Here is a 19717-nt window from a genome sequence, read left to right as displayed (position 1 = left end):
ACTAATCTAAAAAAATGATTAACGGAAAATCGGAAACTGGATGCAAATGCATTGAACTGAGCTCGAAGAATAATTAGTAGTAAATTGAAAATTGGATGCAAATGCATTAAACTACAGTAAATAATAATTAACAAGAAATCGAAAACTGGATGCAACTGCATCGAACTAACCTCAAAAAATAAATAACATAAAATCAGAAATTGGATGCAAATGCATTGAACTAACCTCAAAATATAGTTGTGTTATATGTTGTGGGAATGTCTCGATAAGTATAGTTTTGCATTTAAAACGATGTTTATCTAATCTTTTTTCGTATAATTGGGAACACCTTGCTATTCAAGTAGCTTCAATATGAACTTTATCTTATTAGACAATTTCATAAAACTTCAATCAAACTTCTATTATTAAACAACAAATGAAGTTGAAGGGCTTTATCAATGGTGAGTTTTTTTTTTTTTTAATAGAGAGTACTTGAGGTTTTCATGTTATAAGAAATTTGGATGAGTGAGCAATATAATATCTGTATATAATAGTTATGCATATATAGTTGAATATATTTTTCAGAATAATTAATATGACAGGACCCGTTCGTAGATAATCTTTGAAGATCCCACATAGTGAGTCAGATATATAATTTAAAGAATAATTAACGGAAAATCGGGAACTGGATAATCTTTGATGATCCAATATAGTAAATCAAGAATAATTTATTTTTATGTCATGTTTGCAAGGACACTACAGATGGATAAGTAAAAAGTTGGTATTACACACCACATTGGATAATTAAAAGGAAATCGAAAACTGGATTCAAATACATTTAACTGAGCTCAAAGAGTAATTAACGGAAAATCGAAAACTTTATGCAAATGCAATAAACTAAACTCAAAAAGTAATTAACTAGAAATCGGAAACTGAATGCAATTGTATTAAACTAATGTCAGAGAATAGCTAATGAGAAATTAGAAATTGGATGCAAATTCTTGAAAAATATTTAACGGTAAATCGGAAACAGTATGCAAAAATACATCAAACAAACCTCAAATAATAATTAACGATGAATCATAAACTGGATTCAAATGCATTGAACTAACCTCAAAATATAATTAACAGGAAATCCAAAACCAAATGCAACTGCATTGAACTAACCTCATAGAATAATTGACGGGAAATCAGAAACTACATGCAAATGCATTAAAATAACCTCAAAGAATAGTTAATGGGAAATCAGAAACCGGATGAAATTGCATTGAACTAATTAAAACCTCAAAGCATAAATAATCATAAATCATAAACTAGATGCAGATGTATTGAACTAACTTCACATAGTTATTAATTAAAAATCGAAAACTGGATGCAAATGTAATGAACTAATCTAAAGACTAATTAACGAATATAAAAACATAAAAAAATGGATGCAAATGCACTGAACTAACCTCAATGAATAATTAACGAGAAATCATAAATTTGATGCAACTGCATTGAACAAACTTAAAAAAATAATTAACAGAAAATCGAAAACTTGCTACAAATGCATTAAACTAACCTCAAAAAATAATTAATGAAAAATCAGAAATTGGATGCAACTGCATTGAACTAACCTCAAAGAATAATTAACGGAAAATCGAAAACTGGATGTAACTGCATTAAACTAAAATCATATATTAAGTAACAGGCCGGGAAATCAGAAATTAGATGTAATATCCTTAATGAATATTTAACGAAAAATCAGAAACTAGATGCAAATGCATTAAAATAACCTTAAAAAATAGTTAACTAGAAATCGGAAACCGGATGTAACTACATCGAACTACCCTAAAAGCATAAATAACCACAAATTGATTGGAAGCTAGATGCGAACTAACTTCGAAAAATAATTAACGGAAATCAGAAACTAGATGCAAATGTATTAAACTTAACCTCAAAGAGTAATTAATAGAAATTTGGAACCTTGATGCAAATGCAATTAATTAATCTCAAAGAGTTATTAACAAAACATTGAAAACTAGATGGAACTGCACTAAATTAACTTTAATGAATAACTAACGGGAAATCGTAAACTTGGTGCAACTGTACTAAACTAACCTTAAATAATAATTAACGGGAAATCAAAAACTTGATACAACTACATTGAATTAACCTCAAAGAATAATTAATCGGAAATCGGAAACTAGATCCAACTACATACATTGAACTAGCCTCAAAGAATAATTAACGTAAAATTAGAAACTTGATGCAAATGTATTGAACTAACCTTGAAACATAGTTGTATTATATATAGGGAGAATATAATATCTCAACAAGTATAGTTTTGTTTTTAAATAGTGTTTATTATAATTATTTTATTATAATTGAGAATGCCTTGCCATTTAAGTAGCTTCAATATCATCTTCGCCACATTGAGCAATCTCACAAAATTTTAATCAAACTTCTATTATTAAACATAACAACAAAAATAAATCGATGGGTTTTACCAAGATTTGGTGCTTTCTTTTAATGGAGAGTGGTACAAGAAATTTAAACAAGTGATTAATATAATTTTCATATCTCATAGCTATGAATAGTTGCTAATATTTTTTAAAATAATTTAATATAACGACACCCGTTCGTAGGACGGTTCAAAAGCTTGTATGTAATAATGGCATTAGGGTAATATGCATGGGCCAAAACAAATCAAGCTGTTAACTGAACCAACTAATTCATAATCATGTGGTGAAAAATATTTTCCAAAATCCTTAAATTCACGATGATAGGCTATTGCTGACGTTTCTAGATTATTAAAGCATTCAAAATCAATCATGTAAAAAAACAGTAAAGCAAGGGTGAGCATGTTTAGCAAAATCAACGCAACCCAAACGTGGGTCAAGGACTAAATCATACAACGTTTTGCAAACACATCTGCATTGGCATATGTTTTTGAGAGCTAATCTGGAGAAGATGTCCACGATGACGTCGATTGAGAGCTTGAAAACATGTCTTGTTTGATCTGGCTTGTCACTACTTTTTCATTGGCAGTGATGTTAAATTTCACAAACCTAAGAAACCCACAACGCCTAAGGGTGTTTGCCATATCTAGTACTATTTTAATCTAAATTTCACCACGAACAAAATTAGAATTTCTAAACGTGTTCAGCCTTTCGGGCCAAGTTTTTTTTTAGAACATAGTTTAGGGTTGAAGTAGACCCTGACCTGCCATTAAAATCTCATGAAATTTTTTCCTTCATTATCCTCTTTGGCATACATAGTGAGTTTCTCATCCAATGGAGGTATAAAGAAGGTACATCTCTCACCATTAAACATGCTGGCTAGGTAGTCAGATACCCTATTTGTTTATATGTAGACATGTATGTACGAAATACATAATCCCAGTGTTAGCCTTTTAATAGCTAGGACTGTATTCATACAATACAAAGGTGGTGGTTATGTTCCCTTTAGAATATTGATGGCACTTTGAGAGTCAGATGCTGCCACAATCTCCTTTTTCCCAAGCAATGTGCAACCTTGCAAACCATAAAGAATCCCTTGGAGTTCCTGGTATAATACAGATCTCATGCCCCCTTCTCCAGCGTAGGCTAGTAAGATTTCTCCATCTGCATCTCGTATTTCCCCACCAATACCTATTGTTGAGTCATTCATTGCCCCATCAGAGTTTAGTTTGACTACATTTCCCGTTGGATTGATCCATGAGCATGGAGTGAGCTCTTTTCTCTTTAAATTTACTCGAATTCTTACCCTCTCCATGAGGATTCTTCCCTTGACCGTGTCTTGAACATCTTTAACCTGACTTTGTAAGTAAATTTTCATTTCCTTAATCAGATTCTCTTTCACTATGTTGCTCGGTTTGCTTGTGTTCTCGAATCTTCTATGGTTCCTTTCATTCCACAGGTGACTAACAGTTGCACACACATAAGTTTTCAAGATCTCAGCTTCTATATCGTTTCTTGCACTTAGCTTCATCAGTAACATCTATTCTCTATTTGAATCTCCATGTAATCGAATCCCCAGTAAGCTTTTGACACCTGTCCAGACTTCTCTGCTATATAGGCATTCAAAGGAGAGGTGTTTGGAGTTTTCTCTTGAACTGTTGCATAAACAACACTTGGAGCTCTGTAGAATCTTCTTCTTTAGTAGTCTGTCTTGTGTTGGGAGACTTCCAACCATGAGTTGCCATGTGGTGAATGAGTGTTTAGGAAGTACCAACTTTCCCCAAACAAGGAAAAGTAGCCAATCATCTGCAAAGCATAGACTAATAACTTTTGTTTTCTTGCATTTTGGGTGTGGCTTTATGAGTCCTTCATTGAGCTTGCTTTTCAAGAGACATGTGAGTACCTCCATGATTAGAATAAAGAGGTAGGGTGAGAGGGGGTCTCCTTCTCTTTCCTTGAATGTAATCCTCAGGTGTACCATTCACTAAGACTGAGAAGTGGGCTGTTGAGTAACATAAGAAGTTAATCCATTTGAGGAGCTTGTTAGGGCAGCGTAGTCGTGTTAGCATTTCTTTGATAGCTTTCCAACAAACAGAATCAAAAGCCTTACTAATATCAACTTTCATTGAGCATCTTGCAGAAATGTGCTTTCTAGTGTAACATCTCAAGAGTTCATGGGATAGCAATAAGTTGTCTTGAATGGATCTCTGAGAAATGAAAGTAGACTAGTTAGGACTTACCAGTGAGGTCATTAAGGGCTTTAGTCTATTTGATAAGACTTTGGAGAAACACTTGTAAGTGATGTTGCAGCAGGCAATAGGTCTGAAGTCATTGACTTTGGATGGATTTGGAACTTTGGGTACATGACATAAGAATGTGGAGTTCATTCCCTTTGTCATTGTGTGAATGGAGAAGGCATATGCAATGGCTTTTATAAAGTCTCCACCAACAATATCCGAGCAAGATTTATAGAAACATGCAATATAGCCATATGGACCAGGGGCTTTGTATATATTCATCTCAAATAATGCATTCTTGATCTCTTCTTCTTGTATGTCGCCTATCAAGTCCATTGCTACATTGTCTTAAATGATGCTTCTAACTTGCAGGTGAGGGATTATATTTTCAGATCTTGGGGTTGTATCCTCTCCGAGAAGTGATTTGTAGTGATCGACAATAATATTACTGACTTCATCTCCTGTGTACTTGGCACCATCATCATCTATTAAAGACCATATATATCTTGCATCTTGATTTTTTCTCCTTTAGGGCCAAGTTACTTGGGCTTAAAGCCTTAAAGCCACACCTACGGCGAATTCTGGTCTACTTATGTGTTACGAGCTGGGTTAGTTGGTATCCTCTGCCAGATTTTCGGAAAAATCTCCCTGATCCAATTTTCGGTCCATAAAACCTCCCTCTCAACGGACCAACCCACTAAAACTCCCTATTTTTGAAAACCCCACAACACAGACCCCCGAAACTACTTTAATGACAGACTATATGTAAGTAGGGCAGGGAACGGGTCGGGTTCGGGTCGGATATGGTTATATCATAATCCAAACCCGAATAGTTTGACAATATTCGAACCCGAACCCGAATCTGAATAAAACCAAAATCTTATATCTGAATCCGACCTGATCAGATAACACTAAAAATGCAAAAAAAACCCAAAAAATAAATCCGAACCCGACCCCAAATCCGAATCCGACCCGAATAAATAAATATATATAAAAATCGACCCAAACCCCAAACTATTCAGATTCGGGTCGGGTTGGATTTGAGTCAAACCCGACCCGATCCCCTGCCCTATATGTAAGTCACCGCAAGTCATCAATCCCAAAAGGGTAAAAAAAAATAAATAAATAAAATGGAAAATAAAAACAAACCAGATTTTATCTCTCTTTTTGGAAAACTGGAAAGTTAATTCGGATTCGGATTCGGATTCGGATTTTATCTTTCTTAAAAGCCCAACTGATAGAACCCAGAAAAAAGCCCTTCTCCGTGTAGAATTCGGATTCCTTTTTCTATACCGACTCAGAATCTATATCTATAAATAAGTACCCCATACGTACAAATGTACAATCTCGTCACTCGTCGTCAGGTACTACTTTTTTTTATCTCTATTTTCCTCAAGTGTGTGATTCTTTTGTTTCTTTCATTAGTTTCTCATTAGGTTTCAAGAGTTGCTATTTTAGTTATGGCCGGTACTTTCGAAGGTGTATTGCGTGGGGTTGTGAGTAAGAGCAAAGTTGATTATTTTGAAGTAATCAACTATGCGATCAACATGGCTGCCCACAGTCACCCAGACGAGTTAAGGAAACAAAGAGCAGCCATAGTTGCATTGTTGTATTCAAATGGGACGAGTGGATGTGATGTGGTTGAGTTCTGTGAAAATCTCTTTGGTGATGAAGATGTTGAAGAGGTCGACAAAAAGAGTCTTCTGAAAAATTTAGATGAGAAGATTATTAACTTGGTTGAGAATGAGTATGACTCCAAAGAAAAGAGGATAAAAAAGAAGAATGGTTCGATGGTTCAAAAGCCAAAGTTTTTGGATACAGAAGAAGAAGAAGAAATGAAATTGAAAGTTGAATCGTCCAAAAGAAAGCTTAGAGAGGGATATGAACAGGAAGCAGCGAAAAAACTTAAGAGGACTACGATGCTTGTGGTACCAAAGTACGTACCTCGTGAGGAAAAACTTAATCGAAACCACATGCGACGTATTGGACTTGGTTATACGGTACCTCAGCGAAGTATAAACGTATAATCACTGGTGCTGAGGGTTCAAAGAATCAAGAAATCATTGTTAAGTACTCTTCTATTACAATCACAGTTGCCAAGAAGCTTTCTAAGGCAGGTATTGAAGACACTTCATCAGGAGAAGAAAAGAAGCAGGAGAAGAATGATATATTAACAATGCAAACACATCACTGCATGCATGCAGGCTCTTGGCCAAGATTTTGGTCGTGATGATGAAGATTATGTTATTTATAACTCTCAATTGAATATGTTTCTTCTTCCTTCGAAGCAAAAAGGAAGAGACGTAGCACATACATTTCACTGTAAAGTTTGTAAAGTTTGATGATAATAAAGCAGCTGAATTTTTGGCCTTTGTTTTTTAATTATTATTTTCAGTTTAGTTTCCGTTTTTACTTTTTCTATTTGACTTGATCTTGTACTTCGTATTCCACCTTATGCTATATGAAATCAAGATGTGTCAACCAACATCAAGAAGACTTGATAGTATCTTGAGAGTAATGCCACATATAATGGAGATGATCAATTGATCATACAAGTAGAAAATGAATTATTTATTATTGAAATATCTATACCAAATATTACAAACAATGGCTGTTCTGCTCCGACGGAATACATACATAGGGTGTATCTGAGCACATTGCCAAAACCTTCTGACACCTTTTGCCATCTAAGGACCAAGCAGTTATGCTTTACACGAGTACCAACCGCTAAAAGGTTCCTTAAATGGGATTGAACATCCTGATATCTAACTCGAAGATAAAAAGGGGTAAGAATCATATTGTTACTTATACTGAGATTCGGTAAGGTGGGAGGCATCTTTCTAATAGAACTTTATTTGTAAAGACTTGAAATCTGATCGCTGTATCGAGCCACAACTCTGTCCCTCCTTATTTTCATGGTTGGTGTCATCAGACCACTATCGATCTGCAAGTCAGCAAGTATTATATAACCATTGCCAAATATAGAGAAACTAACCAAATGAAGACAGCACAGGACAACGTCCCAGTTGAAGTTTACCGTGAAAGGCTCCTCCACTACGAGTACTGGACCAATTTGAAATGAGCATTCTGAAGTCCTGCAAGAATGAGAACCCTCTTTAAAAACAAAGAAAAAACAATCGGGCAGCAATTCATCTGGGCCCACACCTCAATGTTTTAGGAATTAGTACGAGCAGGCCCACATATCTACGCTGAATGAAGTTGTATGAGCAGGTCATTTATTAACAAAGCATTGTTTTGCATACTTTAGAGCCTCATCCAACTAAACATGTAACTCCTATAAGTCGAAACTTAAAGCTAGGCTTCTGCAACACCTATTCGTTTTGCGAAAGGAGAGAGTTTATCCAAGACATTCACAAGCCACACCATAGTGGATAAGGTGCTAATCGTTGTACTATACATACACTTATTTCGCCTGATCCTGTGTTCACTCCCGACACAGCTAATTATATATGATAATCTTTACTGAGCAATTAGAAAACATATGTACTTCTAGTTTTAAATCTACGTTGGCATTCATGACGCCATTGGATCATGTCCTTAAAGGAGTCTGGGAAGTACTCCAGGAGGTCACATTAAGACAAAGGAAATTGAGAAACTACAACATACTAGGCTCTCCCGAAAAAGTCAATAGACTCCAATTACCCTCAGTACTTGGAATATGTACAAATACTCCTCGTGACTGGTTAACAATGATGTGCGATTTTATCAGTTTGTTTCTTTTTCCTCTTTCTCTTCCACTGACTTTTTTCTAGATTAAATTAGAGATGTATAAATGCAACAATCATCCTGCACCCCCCACCTCCGCCATTTTCAGCTGTTTAACTTGAACATGTTCAGAGATCCAATGACACAAACAAGTACCTCAGCGCCGCCCACCCACCCACACACACACACACACACATTTTCCACTGTTTAACTTGAACATGATCAGAGATCCAATGACACCAAACAAGTACATCCTTTGGATGTACAAGTTCATGAACAAAAGTTAATATTGTTTTTAAGTCTGAGTTTGGACTTGGGAGGAATACAAAAGTTCTACCATCAGATGACATACGAGAAACTTTCAATAATGAAATGCTAGAACATAGTCATTTTCTTATTTTTTAAGCAAACATAAAAAAGGAAATAAAAAATCAGCTGTTCATGACTCTCCAGTAACTGAGGAGAAACACTTTGAACACTCAAAGCATAATGACTTACCAAGTCCTTACTTCCTTGTATAAGAGATTGGTCATGTTTTCCTTACTAAGTTCAGAGGTATCATGATCCACAAGGGACAATTGCTTTGCCACTGCTAACAGCTCTTCTTTATTTGGAACAATAAGAGCTCCAAGACGCCGTTGATCCTGTAGGTAAATCAATAGATGCAGTAAACACATTTAGTAGAGATAACATATCAAAGTACATTTATTCGACAATAAGGACTGCAGAAACATCTTAAAAGAGAATTTCCTAGCCTTACCTGGCCAATTACGACAATCTGTTGAATTAGTTTACTTCGCATGGCAGCTTCCTCAAGTTCTGATGGTTCAACATTTTCACCTACATATTTTGTCAAACAATTACAAAATTGAGAATTGATATAATTAGTACAAGTAATAACTATTTGTAGAGGAAATTCTGCACTATAGCAAAACTCTGTACAAGAATCGACCAACCATAGTCGAGTAGCTTTGTACTTATGTCTTTACCTGTTGTAAGAACTATTGTGTCTTTAGCACGCCCTTCGAGAACAATCATTCCTCCACAATTACGACTTCGGCCTCTAGAATGTGTAGGAGCAATCCAACCAATATCACCAGTGCTTAGCCAACCCTCCTCATCCACGGCTTCTTTTGTAGCAGATGGGTTCTTTTTAAAAAACATATACAAAAAATGGAAAAGAATGAAATCAGCGGCTGGATTATATTGTTTTCTAATGGTACTACAATATGTACTCATATATCCGAATGTTAGGTCTGACACAGATTGACGAACATATATACACACAAACTGACAAATAAACACATGACCCTCCTATATACAATGTAAGGTGAATCCAGACAGCTTACAGAATAAGTGCACAAAATATCCAACAAAGGCAAGCTAAAAGTTATACCTTGTAATAGCCCTTCATGACTTGTGGTCCTCGAACTTTAACAATTCCTCTCGAACCAGCGGGGAGAACTTCGGCAGTTTCTGAATCTACAATTTTGATTTCGGTGTTTTTAAGTGGGTGCCCAACTGTGCCGAGGACCTTCACGGGTTATATTAGCAACATTTAGTCATCAGCATTACAACTCCATTTGGATTTGAAAATGAGGTTAAGCCCAAAATTAGATTACTACTAACTAAAACTTAGAATTAAAAAAAAACTGGAAGAGAAAAATGAAATGTAAGAAGAATATCACACTAGCCAAGCCAATAATATTGGACACCAATTCTGTAAAGGAAAACAAATGTGCAACAGATGGATATGCTTATGTGCCAACATGAGATGCAAATACTTGGAAAAGGCTTTGTTGTGGGGTCTAATAACGAGGAACCCATTCTTGTCAAGGGGGAAGCGAGGCTTCAGTGAGAAAATGGACGGATACTATTAGTGTAATGCATGTATTCATTTCAGAAAACTGAAATGAGCAACACTGTGGAAGATGCCATTAACCAAAATTTTCTCAGATGATTGATTGCCTGCCCAGGTTTGGAGTATTCCGATGCCAAGTTCTGCTGATCTACTCCTCCAGGTGCTATTTATTGGGGCCGATTCAGAATTGTCCCCATGAAATATTTGGTAGCTCTAACACAGCCAACTCCTCCTATGCGGTGGTTACTTTCATGACTAAGTCTACTGGAATTGATGGAATTTCTATCGAAGGTAGGACTATTGTTTGGTTTTGGGTGTTTTTTTTTTATTCTAATGTAACAAAAGAAGGAATCAGGAAACTAGTATTGAACTGGAGTATTATAATTAAAACAGCTTAAGCGTGTTGTATCTTTAGGTGGTTACCTTCCTTACCTTTTGCAAGGCAGGAAAAAATAAGTGGCCTAAGGGTGACACCATAATGTTCTATAGATGCTAATATCATCCCTCCATCCAAAATTCTACCCATAAAGCAACTTATTTTATTAGTACTCGAATGATGGTGTTGATTTTACTACAACCGGTTGGTCTCCAATTCTTCCATTTTATATCTGCGCTTGATCATTCGATAGATATATCAAGTAGTTTTAAGGTAAAACAATCACCAATAACAAAAGGAATTTTATTCATTGATGCAGTAACAAGTAGTTTTAAGAGCTGGGAGTAGGATCATCTCCCAAAGCTTGAGTATTGGAGTATAAGTGGCACATCCAGCTGAAGGTCCTGGTTACGTTTAGTCAGGAAACTTCTAATTTGTGTACACCAAAGCTTGAGTATTGGAGTATAAGTGGCACATCCAGCTGAAGGTTTCGGTTACTATTAATCATTAAACTTCTAATTTGTGTAACACAAAGCTTGAGTGTTGAAATATAAGTGGCACATCCAGCTGAAGGTTCCGGTTACTTTTAATCAGTAAACTTCTAATTTTTGTAACAAAAAATGTTGCTTACTCGACCCCAAGTGGACCATACACAACGCTATAAACAAGGCGGGACATCTCCTCGGGAGATGTTCTCTTAAAACTCTAACACTTACATTGCAGGTACGTTTGCGAGCTGCTACAACGGGAGAAGATTCTGTTAGACCATAGCCATTCTGAATTGTCACACCAATTGCCTACAAGTACACAAAATACTTTATATCTACAAACAGATTCCTCTTGAAACCCTGTTATTACCCGACTGTAAGAATCTGACCTCGAAAAATTTGTCGACATATGATGGAAGACTACCCCCTCCACTTATACCAGCCTGCAGTTTCAAAAACCACTTCATTGTCTGACACCAAAAGCTAATAAAAGGAAAGTCAGCATGAAGAATGCTTTTTAAGGAAAATTAAACCTTGGAAATCCCTATTGCCGAAAGAATTTTCTGATAGACAAGCTTCTGCGCCAGCATATGTAATGGCCACAGTAAAGCTACTATTATCCTTGCCCACAAACAATCCATCGTTGAAGTAAGAACAGAAACTTGCTTTGGATTATTGGTTAGGAACTTTCCCTACATGTCACATTGATGACATTTCATTAAGAGAATTAAGTGTGGAAAGAAATATGCATTATAGGCATGAGCATGCCAGAAACGGGAGATAAAGACGAAAGTTTCAGTGACAAACCTCATAAATTCTCTTCATCTCCATATATGCGAGGCTGATTTTTATAAGAGTTAATGCAATAACCTTTCGGGCTGAAGAACTTGTAGAAATTTGTTTCTGAATTCCACTGCAGGAGATAATTGAAGGGATATTAGATCCGTAACTCCAAAAGTCAGCCTGTCTATCCTGCAATACTATGAAGATCCGGGGTTTGTATTATATCATATATGCTCGGTGTAAATTTGATAAAAACTAACAACAAAGTAGGATGAGAAGGCCTACAGATACAAGATGAAAAATAAAAAATGAAAATAGTAAAATCCCTTAAAACCCCATCAGTACAACCCTTCACCCTATGTCTTAAAAGAATAAATGATTGAGTGTAACTGAGGGAATTTTAAGAGTCCTTCAAATGGGTTACATGTAAAGTAGCTGAGATGATTTCCACATTAAACTCATGGTATAAAGAGCAGCAGTAGAGGAGATTGCACTTAACTTCTAAAGAGACGACTTTTTATTCATGTAGAATAATATTTACAAAAGAGAAAGTAGCTGACCCAAATAATTATGACGGGGTGCTATAAACTTTCTTAGGAAGTGTATGTGCTTGTTTGACATTATAGTACTAAGTACTACAGATATTTATTAAAAGTCTCCACAAACATAGATGTATTCGGTAAGTAAAATTACCTGTAGAGAGTCTCGTATACCAGAGGCACAGAAATAAGGTAGTGCGGTTGAAAACGCTTCAGGTCTTCCTATCACCATATCAATTAAAATATAAGAAAACTGCAATATAACGAATATCAGTATGTTCACCTAGAAAAAGAAAATGTTAAAAGAATCATCCAATCGGAAAAAGCAGTAAAGTCTAACAAACAGCACAACACAATAAGAATAAATAATCTAGATAGCAACAATCCTACATAAGATATCACTTTTGTCTACTTGATACTGCAAGAGATACACACACCTTCAAGTTTTTAACAGTTGTGTATATCTGCTCAACCCCATATGTAAATGTGAAATATTCAGCAGCACGTTCATATGCATGCCAAGGAGGGAGTATACTTAGGAATCTATCACCAGCTTCTGCAGGTACAATATCCCACAAACTCTTTATCTACCAAAACAGAAGAGAATGTTGCATCAGAGATCAATTGGTTCAGTCAGAGGAAGATGACTAACAAAACATTTATAATAGTAAAGTTAATAGAGCTCTAAGAAACCTTCTTTTCTAGAATGACCATAATATTGAAACGAATTTTATTTGTTGTGGGATGTGTATCTCGGACGAAAGAGGGGGACACTGATTCACTGAATAAGAGAAACTGGTTGTGAAGGTTCTTCACAGTGCACATCAAAAATTTTGCCGAAGACTAAAATCAATAGAAAGAAGTTATCCATAAAGTCTGATCAATTAAAATTTTACCATGCATGTGTTTGTGTCTTTTGTAAGTTGAGTCTTCTTTAATATTTATCTAAATTAAGAAAGAAAAGACAATTTAGAGTAGGCTATATAATTGGTGTTGACGATAACCATCAGAACAAGAATCAGCACGTACACCACTTGAGTTTGAAAGCTCAACCTTTAGGACAGAGAGGTAACAATGTATATCAAAAGAACCATTGGTCTAACACAAGGCAGGCCGACACCTACCAAAGGCTCTATTGGCCGGTACAAATTCATGAAGTAATTATCTAATTCCATTTAGACCAGGAATTTTAACATGCACTCATCAAAGAAATGCTAATGCGCACATAAGTTAAATTCCTGTCTAAAATTTGTAAACAAAGATAACAGTAACTTTTGAATTAATAAAGGGCAAAGCAGACTGTCCAACCTGATGCAACAAATTCCGATGGGTAAGCATTACACCTTTTGGATTGTCAGTTGTTCCACTTGTATAAACAAGTGTTGCTACATCATCTGAGTTGATAGCTTCATAGGTATAGGGACGACCTATTTAATCAAACAGCCACGAGTTGTTTTATCGGAAGTTAACACCAAAAAAAGGAGAATAAAATTGAATCAAACATTATATTGTGTGTTGGAAATGTGTCCTTTCCCGTAATAGAAGCCCTAAACTGCTTCATCGCAGTATAAAAGAACCCTAAATCTAGCTCATTACTACCTCTTGTGTCTCCTCAATGTCAACCATCATATCTCTAGTCTTATATAATCAATCAAAGCAGAACCATAGATAAAAATTAGAGTTAAACCAAACACCAATTAACAGTAGTATAATAATATTATGACATATATATGTTAACAGAAGGTGAAAATAAGTATAACAAGTAACATGATGTCAATTACTGAAGTAAATCTGCATATCAAAAAGAAGGTGCCAAATGTCAATAGTTATGCCAAAGTTATATACCCTCTTCATGTGAGTTGAGCAAGGTCCTACGGCTGTCTTCTCCCAAATCAATGACCTCCTTGTAGTTAAAAACAGGAACACCATTTAGTAGTTCACTACTTAGACTTGATTTCTCTCCCCAAAGTAGAATGACAAATCTTATATCTGCTCTGGATATGAAAGAATCATATATCCGATTTAATAACTCTGGACTGTCCACCACAAGTGCAGCACTGTAATACCAAGGACGAAACAAACTGATATTAGTAGCTTTTAGGAAATGGCCGACAATGGAAGTGCAGTACTGTAATGTCAAAGTCAAAGTACATTTGTTGGGCATATATGGCCATATGGGCACTTTGCGCTGGAATATGCAAGTAAGTACTATTATACTTTCAATTTTATTTTCTGTTCTCAACATAAAGTTTATACAGATTTTCCAATTAGCTTCGTTGTTTTAGCTATCAGTATCTCAATATGGTGTTTGAGCATGTCATTCTCCCTGTAGTAATCTTTGTACAACTCATCATTAGAATAGTGGCCGAGTGGCATGCTTCATCGACACAAAACTAATAATTATTAAACACACGACTACCCAAGCTCCTAACATTTGTTCTCTACAAACTCAGGATTTTAGAGAAATTGGTCTTCAATACAGTGTTCATTTTGTTTTTCAGCACTGTTACTTCTGCGCCTTGCCCTTTCGAAGGAGATCTAGTGTTTGATTAGACACTATTATTATACAACAGCTCTACTCCATGATATGTTAGTCTTAATAAAATACGTCACACAAAAAATCTTCATATAATTAACATCATTTCATGAAGCATAAATGACACAATGTAATCAGTAATTACTGCATTGATCCATAAGTTTGGAAGTATTGAGGCTTAAATCATGCTTATCTCCCCTTTGGTAGTGGAGATCTGGAGCTTTTTTCAACAGGATTTTCAGCTATCCTTTCTTATAAATGAGCTTCATTACTCACTACTTATCAAAAGTATAAAGTACATCTACAATGGAGTAGTTGAATAAATGATCCACTTCAACATGTAATGATGTAACGCAAGAACAACACAGTACTTAATTGATCATATATACAGTGAATTACTTAAATTCATCAACTTAATTATAGGAAGTGATAGATATCAATTCTGAAAATGAAGGCAAGGATGACATGTTAAGCATCAAAGCTTTGCAGTTCTTAAACTATCCTAATGGAATCCAAAAACTGATGGTAATTTCTTCATGATATGTTTACCAAAAGATACAACATCAGCTGTAAACTGTCAACTGTGTAGATGACAAGTAATCTGGGGTTGTGTGAATTTAAAGAACTTGGGTGTCAAAAAAAAAAAAAAAACAACTTTGCAAAAATAGAAGTAAAATAAATTTTCATTTCTATCTTTTGTATAATATAGATCTCTACACAAAAATAAGTAAAACATACACTACAATGAACTCTTTCCTAACCTTTCTGAATGAATGTATATTTGCAACAACTCGTCAACAGATGACCTTGTTCCCCGTACTACATTAATTGCTCCAGTGGCCATGATGCCTGTGCCAATGTAAGGGTTCAGACATGACATTTTACTCTCAGTTTTTCAACTATGAAAACAAATATTGGATGAACTATTGTGTCCCTTTTCCTTGTTGTGCATGTATGATCTCCTTAACGTTTTCTTTTCCCCTCAGGTATAAATCTCCTTCCTGTGTAAACGTGGGAATTATTCCCAAGACCTTGGGCCCAACCCCCAAGGCTGGAAGTTGGCCACTAGGAAACCTTCAGCATATCACCTCATTAAAAAATTGTCAATGCACTACAGCTTAGTAATACAGGGGAATACAGTTACAGGGCTACAGAATTATCATATAAACTCAATCAATCTAGAAACTTGAAGGCACTCTTTTCTTAATACTTCAGTACGGAGATTTTGGAACTTCTCTTACGTGATTGGATGCCAAATTTTTTTGAGAAAAAACTCAAGACTAATCATGAAGATTAATACATGCCTGATCTAACAAAATTTACAAATTCTATTGGTTCCCCCATAAAACTGAGTACTTTAGCATGGAAGTATCCCAATGGAATCAGATCATCCAGATCTTGCAACGAGTTTTGGGAATTATATTTAGCTATGGACAAGAATATTGATACACATGTGTCTGACACACTGACCCTACAAATACCAGAAAAGTGTGTCCTAGTGTGTTTGGCACACAGGCTATAAAGTTATGTTCGATAGTGCAGATTAAAAGAAACACGGGCATCCTTAAGGTATGGAAAATCATTCAAATTTCCAAAAATGTGAAAAATGCAAATGTGCTTTGTCATACGTGTGTCAGAAGTTTATTTGCACCCATAAGTTTAAATAACAGCGCCATTGACACAGGCAACTAAATCACAACCTCGGGTAAAGTTTAACAACATCGCGTTATGAGCTGTAATTTGCTATGACTAGCCAGGTCAAAACTTAGGCAGTAAAGGGGCAGTCGTTTGTATGAAAGAAATTCAAAGAGTACAGCACCTTGATCGGCAACTAGCCACCGGCATGAATTGTCAGCAAAAAGTGCAACCTTTTCATCTGGCTGTAATCCAACAACTCTGAGACCTTCACAGAATTCCAATATTTCCTCTTTGAGCTGCCACTCACAAAAGGGAGAAGGATCTAAACAAATCTAATCTAGATATCGAGAGTACAAATATGATGTGAAATGAGTCTCTCTGCCACTGAATGTTTAACCCGAGATGTTAAATAGAAGATCGTATCTTCATTAGTAGGTGGTCTGAGTCCTCCTAGTTACATTAAGTTTTAGGCAAATGGATGAACTATTCCAAAGTTAAGCTAACAAAAATCAATTTTCTTTGTTTAATATGTCCTTTTTCAATTAAAGAACCATTAACAACATACATAATGATTGCACAAACAAAAGGAGGGAGGAACATAATCAATAAAATGGAAGCATATAAAGAGAAAAAATAGACACTCAACCCTCCCTTGTCCCATAACAAACGGAATCTACAAAAAATAAAGTCTTGCATATTGGAAATGATTAAGCCCAAGGATGAAGAAAAGCTTTACTGAAATTATGACTAGACATCTCCACTTCTAACAACCTAGAATTATGAACAGTCTGAAATTCCTTCTGAAAACTTCATGTGATAGCCATCATCTAGCTAGACAACTTCAGAGGTCAAGAATTTGATTTATTATGTACAAAATGACACTAGATGTATAAAATGTACTAACTTGAGCACACCAGAAAAAACTGATCCAACTCTTGCTTGGCAAAAAAATTCTAAAGATGCAATTCTGGAGAAAGTAGACTTGCAATGAAAGCTACCTGTTTGTAAGTCACTTTTGAAGGTGGGTCATGATAAGGATCTACTAATGCAGTCCGATCACCAAATCTTTCTGCAGAATACTTCCAAATGTCAGGAACCGTCTTCCACTCGCTACTGTCCAAGAAATTATTATTTGAAAGCAACCCACTCTCAAGAAGAGGAGAATACTTCCTCACTTGTAGCTCATCTGTTGAAGAAATCTGTACCTTCTGTCAGTTACAAAATGTTTCATACTCAATATAGTTCTTACTACTTTCTCAGCAAATAAAATAAATTAACAATTCTAAATTTATTAAGGCATCAACATTGTAAAAGTTTGAGCCTATGTTACATGGACATGTCAAAGTTAAAAAATAATCCGTGCTCGGATAAGTATCCATGTGTCCGTGTCTGACACAACACAGACACATATTGTATGTCATATTCCTCATTTTTTTTTTTTAATATTTCACCATGTTAGACACTTCGTATCTGTATTGGATATGAACACAAGTGTCCGTGTCGTCCGTGTCAATGTAACTTATGTTTGAACACATATTTTATTTGCATTAACAAATATAAGTAAGTAAAACAATGAATATATGCATTACGTTAATCCAGTTCTAGTTCCAACAATATAATTACCTAAACCATTACTGTTTGAAACGTTGCAAATTTTCACAATTCCAATTTTATTTCGATACAAAACATTAGCATATATCACGCTTCATCAAGATTCGACCTCATATTAATATGGTTCAACAACAACAATTATTGTTACTAATAAAATCCTTGAGTTTGGACTTTTGGTAATCCTTCAAGAGTGGAATTCTAACGTGTTAGATCTGTCTTGAAGATAATGTGACTTTTTTAACCCTATCCTTGTAGTATTGTTCTGCTAACCAGAATCTGAGAATCACTGCCCCAATCATTGTGCACCTTCCAATTTTTTATGCATAACTTCGTTTGATAAATTCTCAACCTGGTGCTTTTTCAAACTTAATTGTAAATTCATGCCACTATGCCAGCAATCATCCTCATGTGGACATGTACCATGAGACGTGGCATGATATGGGCTATAACGAATCTATCTGCACACCCTGCGGACTTAAATAAAGTTGTCTACCCTCTAGGCATTTACTTTAAGTCACCCAATCAACAGTGTCATGAATGCCACTGCCAAGAGCCTTAACTTAGACTGAAACATGTCTAAGTTAGCATTTATTTTCACAATTCCAATTTTATTTCGATACAAAACATTAGCATATATCGCGTTTGATCAAGATTCGACAACAACAATTATTGTTACTATCATCAACCAAACCATATTTACAAACAATAATATCATCTATACTTGTTTAATACAATTAAATTTGGTGTGAAATTAAAAACACGCAAACTCGACAAATTAACGAAATAAATAAGATAAACAAGACGTACTTACATTAGATGTACAGTAAATCCGACTCTTCGGAACCGAAAAGACACGTTTATTTCTTCTTTGAAGAAACTTTACAGTGTTGAATGAGTTGAAACGATGAAGGGAGAGAAAGAGTTCGAAAGCTTTTCGATGTGTTGTAGTAGTTGTAGTAGTAGTAGTAGTGAAGTTGCAGTTCATTGATAACGTCGCCATTAGAGAGAGAACGAGAGAAATGAGGAATGAGAAATGAGAGGAATGAAAAAGTGGAAGTCAAGCTAATATATATATATAATAATTATAAAAGACAATGCAATCACGAGGACAGCTTGCTGAGTAAGCTGGACGTAGTTAACATACAACAACCTTAACAACTAAGTGCCACGTGTTCTATTTTGATTTATTGTTCAAGTAGTGTGAGATTTTATTAGATGCTCTTGGGAGAAGAATTACATCATTAGTGGTGAATGATTATGTATGTATTTTAAGGATGAAGACAGGAGGGAAGGATTGAGTTTGTATTTTTGTTCAGTGTATTTGGTATCTCAAACCGTTGGGATGAGCGGTGATAAGGTAATAAGGTTAACATGTGACTTGACAAATAATTCATTGTAAATGCCAAATTCTAGGTTTGAGTTTGGGAGGTGACTCTTTATCCAAATCAATGGGACTAAACTTAAGCCAACCTGCCAACGTAGTTCTGGCCTTCTCAGAC

General features: G+C 35.4%; 1 protein-coding gene across 3 annotated transcripts; it reads right to left on the bottom strand.

The window, feature by feature from the left end:
• Window positions 1-7214: 7214 nt before the first annotated feature.
• Window positions 7215-19322, bottom strand: LOC147500591 (putative acyl-activating enzyme 16, chloroplastic). Of its 3 annotated transcripts, none has more exons than XM_086562182.1 (18): window positions 19030-19322; window positions 17606-17806; window positions 16789-16903; window positions 15731-15818; window positions 14279-14490; window positions 13742-13860; window positions 12871-13020; window positions 12588-12655; window positions 11919-12024; window positions 11645-11803; window positions 11501-11554; window positions 11340-11420; window positions 9783-9920; window positions 9376-9535; window positions 9147-9226; window positions 8885-9030; window positions 7698-7755; window positions 7215-7604 (listed from the first exon to the last, which is right to left on the bottom strand). In XM_086562182.1, exons 1-18 carry the CDS (start codon window positions 19216-19218, stop codon window positions 7512-7514), a joined length of 2217 nt encoding a protein of 738 aa, XP_086418308.1. In that variant the 5' UTR covers window positions 19219-19322; the 3' UTR covers window positions 7215-7511. The 3 variants fall into 3 exon arrangements, with proteins under 3 accessions (XP_086418308.1, XP_086418307.1, XP_086418309.1); XM_086562181.1 differs by having other exon boundaries at window positions 17606-17815; window positions 19030-19256; XM_086562183.1 differs by lacking the exon at window positions 15731-15818 and having other exon boundaries at window positions 17606-17815; window positions 19030-19262.
• Window positions 19323-19717: the final 395 nt, after the last annotated feature.

The sequence above is a fragment of the Coptis chinensis genome, chromosome 5 (genome assembly GCF_015680905.1).
Source record: "Coptis chinensis isolate HL-2020 chromosome 5, ASM1568090v1, whole genome shotgun sequence".
NCBI lineage: Eukaryota > Viridiplantae > Streptophyta > Magnoliopsida > Ranunculales > Ranunculaceae > Coptis > Coptis chinensis.
Note: the sequence above shows the minus strand (reverse complement) of the source record. Positions and strands in the feature narration are given on the sequence as shown.